This window comes from Heloderma suspectum, chromosome 4 (assembly GCF_057233095.1).
Source record: "Heloderma suspectum isolate Gila_16-S chromosome 4, 16-S_ref, whole genome shotgun sequence".
NCBI classification, from domain to species: domain Eukaryota; kingdom Metazoa; phylum Chordata; class Lepidosauria; order Squamata; family Helodermatidae; genus Heloderma; species Heloderma suspectum.
The window spans coordinates 28,289,209-28,301,950 of record NC_139461.1 but is presented as its reverse complement, the minus strand read 5'-3'; the positions used below and the strand labels follow the sequence as shown (position 1 = coordinate 28,301,950).

General features: G+C 43.5%; 1 protein-coding gene and 1 long non-coding RNA gene across 2 annotated transcripts in view; both read right to left on the bottom strand.

Moving 5' to 3' along the window:
* Window positions 1-1,036: 1,036 nt before the first annotated feature.
* Window positions 1,037-3,463, bottom strand: LOC146346667 (uncharacterized). Its single transcript, XR_014790014.1, has 3 exons — window positions 3,125-3,463; window positions 1,700-2,924; window positions 1,037-1,554 (listed from the first exon to the last, which is right to left on the bottom strand). It is a non-coding gene; the product is annotated as an uncharacterized LOC146346667 (long non-coding RNA).
* A 53-nt stretch (window positions 3,464-3,516) lies between these two features.
* Window positions 3,517-12,742, bottom strand: part of EIF3H (eukaryotic translation initiation factor 3 subunit H) — an 89,089-nt gene continuing 79,863 nt past the window's right edge. Inside the window, exons 6-8 of the mRNA XM_084848914.1 lie at window positions 8,183-8,303; window positions 6,101-6,233; window positions 3,517-3,783 (exon numbers count right to left, since the gene is read on the bottom strand). Coding sequence (XP_084705040.1) covers window positions 3,686-3,783; window positions 6,101-6,233; window positions 8,183-8,303 — 352 coding nt within the window. The 3' untranslated portion in view covers window positions 3,517-3,685. The remainder of the gene's footprint in view (window positions 3,784-6,100; window positions 6,234-8,182; window positions 8,304-12,742) is intronic.

The window sequence follows — 12,742 nt, the reverse complement described above, 5'->3', positions numbered from 1 at the left end:
CCATTTTGTGGTCTACAGTGCTGATCCCCCTTGTGGAGGAAGTAATTTAAGTATACCAGATCTACGGTACACCAAATTTAAAGTCAACCCACCATGGCTGATTAAAAATGTTTAGAGGCCTAAAGTTAGCTTGAAGTTCATGTAGGCTGCAATCCTAAATATACTTACTACAGAGTAGTACCCACTGCCCAAACTGACTGCTATCACCCCTCACCCCCCATACACGCCCCTGTGCTTGCTAAACACCCTGCACAAGGATTATGAGGGCTTTTTCTCACACTAATAATGGAGAGGTCTGGGCAGGCAAGGGCAAGCTTTTGGGGTTCACAGCACCCCGTTTCTGCCCAATGAACCATGGTGCAGAACTCAATAGTCTGCACCGCATTGGTCCAACAAAACCCAACATTTTGACAAAGGCCCCCCTGTGAATGCACAGTTGAACAGGGAAAGGGCTGTGGCTCAGTGTGGTAGAGCACCTGCTTTGCATGCTGAAGGTCCCAGGTTCCATCCCCGACATCTCCAGGTAGGGCTGGAAAAATTTCTGCTTGAAACCCTGGGGAGCTGCTGCCAGTTAGTGTTGACAATACTGGGCTAGATGGACCCAGGGTCTGACTCAGTATAAGGCAGCTCCGACACTGGAGGCATTCAAGACGAGGCTGGACAGCCATCTGTCAGGGATGCTCTGACTTGGATTCCTGCATTGAGCAGGGGGTTGGACTAGATGGTCTTATAGGCCCCTTCCAACCCTACTATTCTATGATTCTATGCATAGTATTGCACTTTTAGTCATCTGGACAGGATCCCCAATGGACTTAATTTACATCACCAGACTGAGGACTCCACAGAGTTCCTCCGAAGGCTTCTAAGCTCTGATCACAACTATGACATAGTTGGAACATGTATTTGATTTGCTGCATCAGAGAAACCCTCATCTTGAGATGTGAAGGCCTGGGAAAAAACCCAGAAAACTTTGGGGAAAATTTTCTCCCCCTCCCCCCCCGAACTGATTTTATTTTCTTTCGAAAAATTGAACAGCTTTAGATTATGAAATATTTTATTTTAGATTTACGACGAAGTATTTATATATTGTTACCCAACCTTTACTCCCCACAAAATGATTTCTAAAAACTATGTAATAAGAACACTTTTATAGAAAGACTAGAGATGTAAAATATCTGGAATAATGAAGCCATGGGGAATTTTTTTCAATCCTCTCTGTAAGATTTCCAGCATAGCTAGTTCTTTCAGTCCTTATTAAAAGTATTGATCTAAAGTATATTTTACTGATAGACATCTATGCTCAGTTCTCCAGCATGTAAGTTGAGTCACCACTGTGCATTCTTGACAGCTTGGGTTCTGTTCTATAGAGTCCTGTGTTTCTGATGCTGTAGCAGTAATTTAATGTAGTTCTAATCTATTCAGACAATAATTACAAATGTATTAACTGAGTTTACTTTTCAAAGTTTTAAAATATGATACTTTTAAGAGCAAACTATATATACGTAAAATAACTTTAGGAACAGAAAGGCTGTCCCTAAAGCAGCCCTCCCCAACCTGGTGTTCTCTGGATGTTTTGGACTAGCATTCCTGACCATTGGCCATGTTGCCCAAGGCTGAAGGGAGCTGAAGTCTACAATATCTGGAAGGCGCCGGGTTGGGGAAGGCTGCTGTGCACTTCTATACTTGTGCCCTCCTATACTTTTTTTGGAAACCCCAAAGATAACACAGCTCTGTCTTGCTAAGAGTCCTCACTCTGTACTCCTCTTGGCTACTACCCCTTTGGTTTTCTACCATAAAAGCTTTAATTCCTTGCCAAATAAATAACAATTTAGCTCAAGCTTTCTGGACGTCATTTCCGTAGAATGCGGTCCTCAAAAGTGGTGTATTGTGCACCGTAACAGGATATTTCATGAGATTCCAGAGTTTAGCGGAGCAGACTGTAGAAACAATTCACACCAGAGCACTCTGGAATACCATGGCCTGCTTTGATACTCTGCCAAGGGCCTGGGATTTGCAAACAATTTGCATTATAAATTTACATAATGTGAGCAATCGGTAAAATTTAAGGCTGGGGAGAAGGGGTGAAGAGAACAAGTCTTCATTCTGACAACCAGAGTTTATATTCTCATAACTTTCTCTCTCTCAGACTGCTCTCTGACTCCCCCCACGTTGTAGAGTGGTACTTTCCAGGATAATTTCAATTAATTCCCCATTGACATTTTCAGCTGAATGTAAAAACACCCTTAATTATCCCATTGTAAAATACATTTGTCCCTATCCAAAATAACCTGTTAATAAACCCATTGAATAATTCTCCCCCATCCCTGATAACTTCAGGAGTGGTCCTTTTTGGGAGAAATATCCCCAACTATAGACGATTCAGATTTGATCATTAGTTGCTTTAACCATTGGAAATGAAAGTGTTTGCTTAAGTAGGGTTCTCAAGTGTTAAAAGCCACTTATGATTTGGCCTATTCACAATTTTTAAAGAAGCATCCATGGCAACAGCCAGAAAACAGCTGAAGGTGTTGGCCTCTGTATTAACCAGAACAGTCTACGTTTGAGTCCCACATTTACGGGCAAATCAGGATCAGATATCCCATGTTTTTTAAAATGGTAAATGCAGCCGGGGGGGGGGGGGGGGATTTAGCTTGGAACACTGGTGCTGTGCTGGAAAGGGGCAGGGGGAACCTTTCCATCCAGGGTCATTTTCCTAATGCAAATTGCCTCTCTGCCTGAAACGGCTACTTGGTCTATGGCAGAAAATTTACAGGTACCAGCTACCTACCTGTTCATTTTCTTCCACTGAGAAAAACAGCAGCTCCAGGGAAATGGAACAACTCCCTCCCCTTCATCCAGCACTGGGGCCCTGATTTGAACTGGAGCCTCACTCATGGATGTGCTACCAGTGGAGACTGGTGGCTCTGATTGTGGTGGGTCTGTAAATCCATTTTGGGTTTCGGTCAAAACCAGACACAACTCTAAAGGAGCTATCCAAAGTGCTGAACCCTATCCCCAAAATGGGTTCAGCATCTTCGATAGCTCCTTTAGAATTCTGGCTGGTTCTGACTGAAACCCAGAATGGATTCACAGCCCCACCACAATCGGAGCCACCGGCCTCCACTGTGTACCACCATTTTTTCCAAAAAACACGGGAGATCCAATTCATAGATCTCTCCTGACAACAGACCTGGTTTGGCTCTTAGGCTTGGATCTAAAAATATATGCATGGTCCGCCACTTCCTGGCTGCCTTCTTACATGTTTTTAGAATATAAAGTGGGAATTTTGATTCAGAAGCAGCCTCGGCTGAGTAACTTTCCCCAAAGAGGACGCTTCTTTGGTAAAATCACCTCTGATGTTGCATGGAGGAAGGATTTTTCTTATTGAACTGGCAAGTTTAAGATCTTTATACAGAGTTATCTCTTAGATCAAACACTAGTGTGCAGGTTAAGAGTCCATTGCATATAAAAACTTGGAGATAGCAGTCTAACAGTCAATAAGCACATGCTAAAAAGTTTTAAAGTGGTCTCTTATTTTTATTTTTTTCCTTTAGGATAATTCTACCCAAAACATATGGGTCTAGTTCACAGTTCATTCTGCAATGAGCAATGGAAAACATCATAAGCAAGAATGAGCTGAGATTCTGAGCATCTCCTCTTTGGGCAGGAGACTTCATCTTCCTCCCTAGTTGTTGTGTTCTTGAAGTGCCTGAGCCATGAAGAGCTTGCCCAGGTTCTGCGCAGTGAACTCTTTGACGTTCTGGCTGTACGTGTTAATTTGACCTGCAAGCAAACAAAAAGATGGTGGGGGAGGAGAGAAAAACAAAAATTCTGAATTCTTCACTTTGGAGAATGGGGCACAGGTTTCTATACAAAACTTGCTGCCCATCTAAAAACCAGCTGGTGACATTCCACCCCGTTCTGTCAAGCTTAAGCAAGACCAAGAAACAGAACTCAAGACAGCAGCACTGATTTTCAAGGGACAAAGTAAACCAGTTGTAATATGCTACAGTAATTTCTGGAAAGTTATGCAGATAAATATTCACACTACTTCTCTTCTACTCTGGGCCTGGCAACACTGCTTGCCTCATCCGGCTGACATTTTGTGGGTCTTAGTTTTTTTTGTTAGCTACTTCACATTATTAGCAATTTCTCAAGCCAGCAGGCTGTGAAGGCTTTGTCTGAAGTGCTGTACAAAGCAAAATAGTGTCTCATCATCCCATTTTTTTTGTGCACACACTGCTACTGCAATTCATTTCCCTTCCTAATCAGGAAGAGCAAAAAGACAAAGCCAGATTATCAAAATTAAAACTGCTTAGCAGACCAATACACTTTCAATTTAATGCTGCACTTTAAAAAGTTTTGAAATGCCTCAGAGACAAAACCAGCCAAGTTTCAGCTTTGATCCCCAACTTAATTCTGCGTGAATTAAAATAGTGAACACTCTCAGCTCTTTTCCTGACTCTGCTAAAAAGGAAAAACATTTTGGCTGAAGGCTGTTGGAGCGTAAATCTGCTGTTCCTTCCTCTAACTCTAGAAAGATGGCCGAACCAGAACCCAGCAGCACACAGACATAAACTGAAACGTAATTGAAAAAGTGAGAACACTTCACTAGGGTGTGTTTTCCCCCCTTTAAACAAGCACTGAGCTGCTGGGAGAATTCAAACCATACCCATTCATAGCGAGCCAAAAAGAATAAAAACAATATAATTATGCTATAAAATTGTTACACTGTGTCCTGTTCATACAGATCATTTGAGTAGCAGCATTTTCGGTGCATGTTAAATTACATTCCAATTTTTATTATCAATTCGTTATCTTTAGGCTCCTGCTCTTCAACTGCCTCAGAGTAGGGGAGGAAGTTGAAAATATTGGGGCATGCTATGGGTAATTTTCAAGCTGCTGATGCAGTTAATGGCGACGGGTCCTTTTGAGGCCTGAAAAAGATTCCTCTAGCACGGTCTGTTCACCATGCCGCTATCTGATAGCGCATCTTCTATCTCTCTGCCTTGGTGCCTTGATTTGTATGCGTCTTTCCAAGAGCACAATATCAAGAAAAGAAAATGTGTACCGAGTCTGCCAGTTCAGGTAACTTGGACCAAGGAAAGAAATATAAAGTTGCTTTTAATCCCGATTACTAAAGGTTCAGCTAACTAGTTTATTTATTTAGTTACATTTATCTCCCATCTTTTCCTCCAAGGAGACCAAGGCAGTGACATGATCCTCCTCCTCCTCCTCATCTCTATTTTATCTTCGTAACAGTGTTGTAAGATAGGTTAGGCCGAGACTCAGTGACCAGCCCAAAGTCACCCAGTAAGGTTCTTGGCTGGGTGGCAGCTTGAACCTGGGTCTCCCTTGTCCCAGTCCAACACTTTAACCGCTACAGCGCGCTGGCTCATATGAGTTGGGTAAGGGAGGACAACCCAAGGAATTGCTATTAATGCAAGACCTCTCTATCCCTCTGTAAAGAAGCTTGGCATGAGGAGAACCAGATCTGAAAATCTTGCAGGCACCGGGGATCTCCACTTTGAGATTAAAGTTCAGTGGTCTCGTTCACCCACCTTCCTGAAGCTACACAGCTCTGGATCTAGTTCAGTCTTCCCCAACTTGGTGCCTTCCGGATGTTTTGGATTTCAACTCCCATCAGCCCCAGCCAGCATAGCCAATGGTCAGGAATGCTTGGAGTTGTAGTCCAAATCATTTGGAGGGCGCCAGGTTTGGGGGAAGCTGGTTTAGTCAGTGTCTGGATGAGAGAACGCCTGGGAACCCTACGCAGGCTGCCTCGAGTTGGGATGTTGACGAAATAGCAAAGATGCACAACACACGCTAGATTCTTACGGTTCCCGTTTGGATCTAATGCAGCAGCTGACCTTAAAAGTACAAATAGCTGCCCAATGTTGGTAGGATTTTGTAGTATTTCCTTGAGGTTTGTGAAAATAAAATGCAAAAAAAGCAGCAGCACTGGAGCAGCACATATACAAGGCCTTTGATGCGTACTTAAAAAGGCGTCACCTATCCCTTTCTTGCCTCCAAATCATGTTGTAGCAGAGCCACAAAAAGGGAAGGTTGTAGAGTTTTTTCCCTCCCCCTGAACCATTACCTGCAATCAACAGAGATTCCATCCTGGCAGGAGGCTGTGGCGGCTTGAACAATTTGTTCATGTCCTCTTCGGGGAGGGGTGGCTCTCCTCTACTTTGACGCTGCAAGTTTTCTTGCTGACGTCTCTGCTGGTACTGGAAAGGAAAAGAACAGAAACACGGCGGTAGGCTATCTGATCCAAAGTGGATCCTCAGAATTCATATGAAGAATGTGGAGGAGTTGCCTCTGTATAATTTAGATCCTATCATCAAGTTGACCCAGCCTTCAAAATGTTCAATGCTTTCTGGCACAACACACACACAATCTACAATGTATAAATTGCTCTTGGGCTTCAAAAAGAGGTGGGTTGTTTCCCCTCCAGCCCCACTGCAGAATAGGGAAGTTTCCATCTTTCCCCCAACCCTACTGAGTGATCTATCTGCCCCACTAAAATCAGGAAGGTGGTTCACAGCTCTTCAGTTGCCCAAAGGAAACTGGTTGACTAGAGATTTTAAAAGGAATTAAAACCAAAGAAAAAAGGTCTTAAATTTGTATAAATTAAGAGATGCTGCTGGTCTGGGAGCTTTACAGAATTTGGCATGGTTCCAGAAGCTTCTGAAGCACAACAGGCCTCAGAATGTACATTACAAAAAGGCCTATCATGACCCAGAAGCTTCCAGAAGCACTATCTCCCACCCACACTGCGAAGTTCAAAGGCAGAGCCAAGGCTGCTCACATTCAATATCAATCCCAGAAGGTTCAACAGACACTCAGATGAAAAAACCAGGCCCATCCACTTTTTTTGGAGGGGAACCATAGCCCCCCAGCCCATTTTGGGAGCAGTTAACTTTCCCCACAGTATTTGAGCTCATCCAACTGTGGGGGGAATGGGGAGAGAGTTGCATCTCCTGGCATGGGGTCAAGAGGCAGAACATTAGGATTAATATTGGAGGAGGAGGAGGAGGAGGAGGAGGAGGGAGGGTGGGTCATTGGGGGGGGAAGAGACCCAGAAAGAAGGTCTAAATACAGTTTCCCAAGATCCTCACATCTCAACATACATAGCGACTCGATAAAGTTGGAGGGAGGAGAAAGGAGAAGCAGCAGGGTCTGCCCCCAGTTTGGGCTGGACTGATCGACTCTGCAGCTTTTTTACTTATTTCTATCATGAATCCAGTAGCACCTTTGAAGACTCATTTTCAGTACACCTTAAGATTTATGGCTGGCAGCTAGAAATACGAGGCAGTTTGCAAAACGTTTATTCTCAATAATCTCATCTATAAGGGAACAGCCATCTATTATTACATGTTACTTAGAAGAGCAAGGGGTATATAATTCTAAATGGTTCACTCAGTTTTCATAAGATGAAAGAAAAGCCTGTGCTGTTTTTTTTCTTCACACTCAAATGGCAAACATTGTGAAATCCATCATCACAGGTTTTCTTAAGCATCGGGCCCTGATGGTTGCAACAGGGAGGGGCACTTTGCGGGCCGTCCTCTGGGCCGGTGTTCAGGTGGAGCAGTGTTTTCTTAATATGTCCAGATTTAGAAAATGTTAGCAAGTAAAGAGAATAACATTCTGTATCTCAGGACAGTTTGAAAGTGGAAAAAATGAGGGAAGCCAATGAGGGGAGAGAAAGAGAAATAGATGTCAGGTAAATGGATCCATATCGTTTGCACCGAGTCAGTGCATTACTTACCAAAATTGCTTGCACACAACCATTCTGTATCTAAATAATGAACAGACCAACTATGGTGCAATGAGCCACATCTACAGCAATTATAAGTTAAGCAAGAACTGATGGGTAACAGTCCTGGATTTTTTCCCCTTTCAAATCAGTTTTTCCATCTCCAAAATCTTCTCATAAATTTGCCCCAGCAGATTTATATTGGCAAGCAAAGAAGCTGGAAGGAACCGTAAGTCGGCAGCGAAGCCTCAGCTTTGCATGTAATGAGTGTCTAGGATAGAGAGATTAGCTTTCTGAACCGGCTTGTATATTTAGGAAATGCAACATAAAGATCCAGCAATTTGCATCCTATTACAGAAGCCACATAATATGATGTGTTATCCTCAAGCTGATGTGATACAGCCTCCCCTGAAAACCGACCTGATGTTTCTGTTGCTGCTGCTTGCTGGTGTTTCGTAGATAGGTGTTGTATTTTACGATATCCTGGCTCATCTCGTCCACTCTATCCATCAACAGCTGTAGGCTCTTTCCAAGGTGATTACTGAAACGCCCAAAGAGAGGTTCTGATGAAGATTTGCAACTGTGGCGACTGGACGGTATTTTCTTTCTACAGCAATTAGTTAATCCTCCTCTGTGAACTCGCACCAAGTTTAAACCTCCTTAAATATCGTTTACAACAACAGCGCTAGTACCTGCTGCATATTCCCCTCTTGCTCCAAATCAGCCTTCCCTAACTTGGCGCTGCCCAGATGCGTTGGACTGCAAATCCCATAATTCCCAGCCACTGGGAATTATGGGAGCTGCAGTCCAACACATCTAGATGGTGCCAAGTTGGGGAAGGCTGCTCTAAATAAACAGAAAGGAGCTGCGTAAGACCGACTGAGCTTGATAACATTCATGTATTTTTCTCAATGCACCACCCCTTCAAGCGAGCACTGTACCACAGAGCTTAGTGTCGGAGACAGAGGCCAATGCCAATAATAACAGAGTTGAGTCTCTAATATGCCAATTATCAAATTGTACTCTACTCAAAGACACTATTTCATGCAGCCTGAAGCTGTACTGAAATCAGGCTACCAGGTCAGGGCCAAGAGAGGCTAGCTTAACTTCAGTTTTAGGTTAGTTTTTTCACAAGGAGTGCATGAGATTCTTGCCCAATATTAATTCCCTGACACATTTTGGATCATGACTGATCCCAAAGGGGTACAGACAACATTTTTTTAAAATCCTCTGTACTTAAGGTCAGATGACCCTCGCAAGGACAGACTAAGGGTCCATCTCTTTCAGCATCCTGCTTCCAGCAGCAGCCAACCAGATGCTTTTGGGAGGCCTACAAGTAGGGCAGGAATGCCGCAGGCTTCCCCCCATTGCTGACCCCTACATAATATAGGGATGTCAGAGAATTTCTCCACGAATCTCGGGGAGGCCGAACGCCAGCGCATTCGGCCCCCCGAAATTGGTGGAGAAACTGTCTGCCCCCCCCCCCCCGGGACGGGGCTTACCTTGTGCGAATGTCCCTGGCGGCGGCAGCTCCGGTTCGGCTGCGGCGGCCGATCTTCCGACCAGCTGCCGCCGCCGCCATTTCCAAGTAAAAAATAAACGTGATAGGCTACGTAAAGATTTACGTAGCCTATCACAGCTAGATTTTTAAAAAACACCGTGATAGGCTACGCAAATGTTTACATAGTCTATCACGGCGGAGTGAAAAAAAACAAAAAAAACCCCACGCATATGCAAATGGCAGCGCCCATGGGCGCCGCCATTTGCGTATGCGCGGGTTTTGTTTTGTTTTTCACTCAGCCGTGATAGGCTACGTAAACATTTACGTAGCCTATCACGGCTGACTGCAGGGACGCAAACGGCAGCGGCTATGGCCACCGCCATTTGCGTCCCAGCAGGACAGGATTCGCGGCCGGAGGGACGAGGCACCTCCCCCCCCGGCCAGAATTTCAGGGGGGAGGGACGGGGCGCCTCCCCCCCGGCCACAATTTCGGGGGGGAGGGACGGGGCGCCTCCCCCCCCCCCCCGCGAATCAGCTTTCGGGTTCAGGTAAGTGACCTTCGTACATCCCTAACGTAATAGGATTTCGGGGAGACCTCTCGACGCAGAGGATCCTTTGTGCTAACAACCAGGGATAGATCTGCGCACCACAAATTTGTCTTAATTCCCTTTTAAAGCCGCCTCATTTTAAACTACCACCACTTGCAACAGCGAATTCCATGTAAATTGTGCACTACTTGTGCCACTTCATAAGCTATGACTAGGGATGTACAGATTGTGTGAAATCTGTTCCGTCTGTGTTTCACAGATTGTTAAGTGCCTTTCATTCTGTCATCTGCCCATCAATGGAAGCAGATGTTTTGTTGCTGAATTTGTGCAAATATGCACCAATCCCCCCAAATGCGCATTTCACACTTTAGCCTATAGAGAAAATGTGTATTTTTGGCCGGGTTTTTTATTTTTCATATTTTTCTACAATTAAATTTGCGCAAAATTCTGGAAAGTTAGAAAACTGGTCTGCAAGTCCATGGAATCTGCCCAACAGGGGAAACGCCAATCCACTGCAGAATCCGTGGGTCAGATTCACGAAAATCGAAACTTACTTGGTTCCGTTGCAGATTTCTCGGACATCCCTAGCTATGACAGCCTTCCCCAAAGTGGCCCCCTCCAGATCCTTTGGTCTACAACTCCCATTAGCCTTATCCAGCACAGCCAATCATCAGGGATGATGGGAGTTGCAGTCCAATCATAGAGTCTGCTCTGCATTCTCCTACAATGGCGGATTGTTCTTTGGTATTTCGCCCTCTCACCCCGAGTGAGTAAGAGTATATGTGCGCATGTGTGAGGGGAAGCAGGCGAAGGTATCACCCCCCCCCCCCCGCACCACAGCAACCATGTAAGACCAACTGTCCTGATCGGAGGCAGCACAGACTGATGCTGCTGTTGTTTTCAATATTTTAAATGTCTGGTTTCCAACCTGTTCTCTTCCAACATCCCCCCACTTCCCTCAATCTTTCCTCATGTGTCTTTTTCTTTTATGGTTTTCATTTTTCAACTGTAAGGGATTTAATGAAATTGTTTTTTATGAATATATGATCCAGCAGGGGGACTCCAGTCACAAAGTGGGACACAAAACTAAAATTAAATAAATTAAATGGAGTTGAAAAACTAATTACTTTATGTTATAATATGGTAGTTTATGTTGATGTGGCAGTTAAGATAACAAATTGTTAACCACTATTTTTTTAAAAAAAACAACAATGCTTGCATGAGGCTTTGAGCAGAGGGAAAAAAACAGATAAATATCAGGGATCTTTAAGTATCAGCATGAAAAGCATTTCTCATTTTAAATATTAAATTCTTGATCCTGATAAACTTAAGCATGATTAAAAGGGCCACACACATGCTTAACCCTCTCCAACTGAAATCAGCACGACCTAAAAGTGCTTAATGCCTGGCAGCTTATGACTTATATCCTGCATTTAGCATTGGGAGCTGCATAAGGTCTCTGTGACTCAAAACACAGCCAGGTACACACTGAATAAGTAACTAAGAGTGTTCCTCATTGTCTCCTACCACACATTATATTTCTGTTTAAAAACAATTTCCTGTCCAACCACCTGAGAATTTGTGACATTGCTTAAGCCAACAACTGATTTTCTAGTAAAAGTCCTACTACCCAAGAGAGCACCTCAAAATAAGAGCAAAATCTCTTCTTAAAAATTCCCAGGATTTAGAACTTGTAGCACTATTCCACATTAAGCCTCCCTTTCCTCTTCTGTTTCTTCCCACTCCTAATTGCCTTTTTTTAAAAAAGGAAGTTTGTGAGCAGGATTTGGAATTTACTATACAGCATCCAATGCAGAGACAGTCAATATTAACAACAACAAATGTATCATTATTATTATTATTCTCATCATTATTATTATCAGAGTCATTGGTGCATCTAAGCATTTATATTGGAAAGCAACTACTATGCACAGACAGAGATAAAGGGTCTTGCAAGATGTATGGCTCTCACAAGTACCAATTATTTTGTAGAAGGATTGGTGAGAAAAAGGTTTGGCAACAGAACAAAATTGCTTATGATTTTCTCTTGGGTCAGTTTGTCAGGGCAGAATTTTGGGTTGGGATGGTATTGTTAAAAGTTGCAGTACTCTGATGTCCTCTTGGCCATGACAGCAAATAATAAAATGTGCATTAACAGATGTCAACTAAGACACAGTGATAAGCATGTATTAACTACGGAAGCAGTTTTTCCACAGTTCTCCACAAGGCACCCAATGCACAGAGTTGCTCCCTCCTAGTAATAAAAATAGACTGACAAGAAATGTATTATTGGGTATTTGTGTCAAAGCCAAGTTTTGCGTACATTACCCAGTTTTGTAAAGGCCTCTTGCTGTAAAACATTCCCGAATCCCATCTCTAAGCCCCCTCCCCCACAAAAACCAAGATAATAAAAAGACAAAAACCAAACTGGAAGATAAGTCGATCTCATTGACAAGTTCTCCTGAATTAGAAGCAGTTTGAGCTGAAAAGTATAAATGAAGTGTGTGTGTTTTTCTTATTCTCCAGCAGAAGGACGAAGTTGCACAACTCAACGCTGGTTATGCGTCAGTAACGTGCATACCGCTAACTCAATTGGTGTTTGGAAAACCTAGAAACAATTCCCCCAAATGCCAAGGCTAAATAAAGTAATTTACCCATTCTATTACAGAAGTGGGTAGGACAGACATGTAAATATTTAATGTAAGTCTGAGGGAAGAAAATGTGATGAAAAGGATAGGAATACAGGGGACACATAAACTGGAGAGAGAAAGCTTGGGGCTCAGGGTGTGGGGTGCGTGGTTTTGTTTGTAAACCCAGGCTGCTGCTAGTCTACGACAGGAAATCCTAAATGCTATGCCTAATGTGGGCAATTCAGGGAGCAATACTATGGCCTCTAGATAGCATCTGAGGGGCCATAGGATACTTTGGATT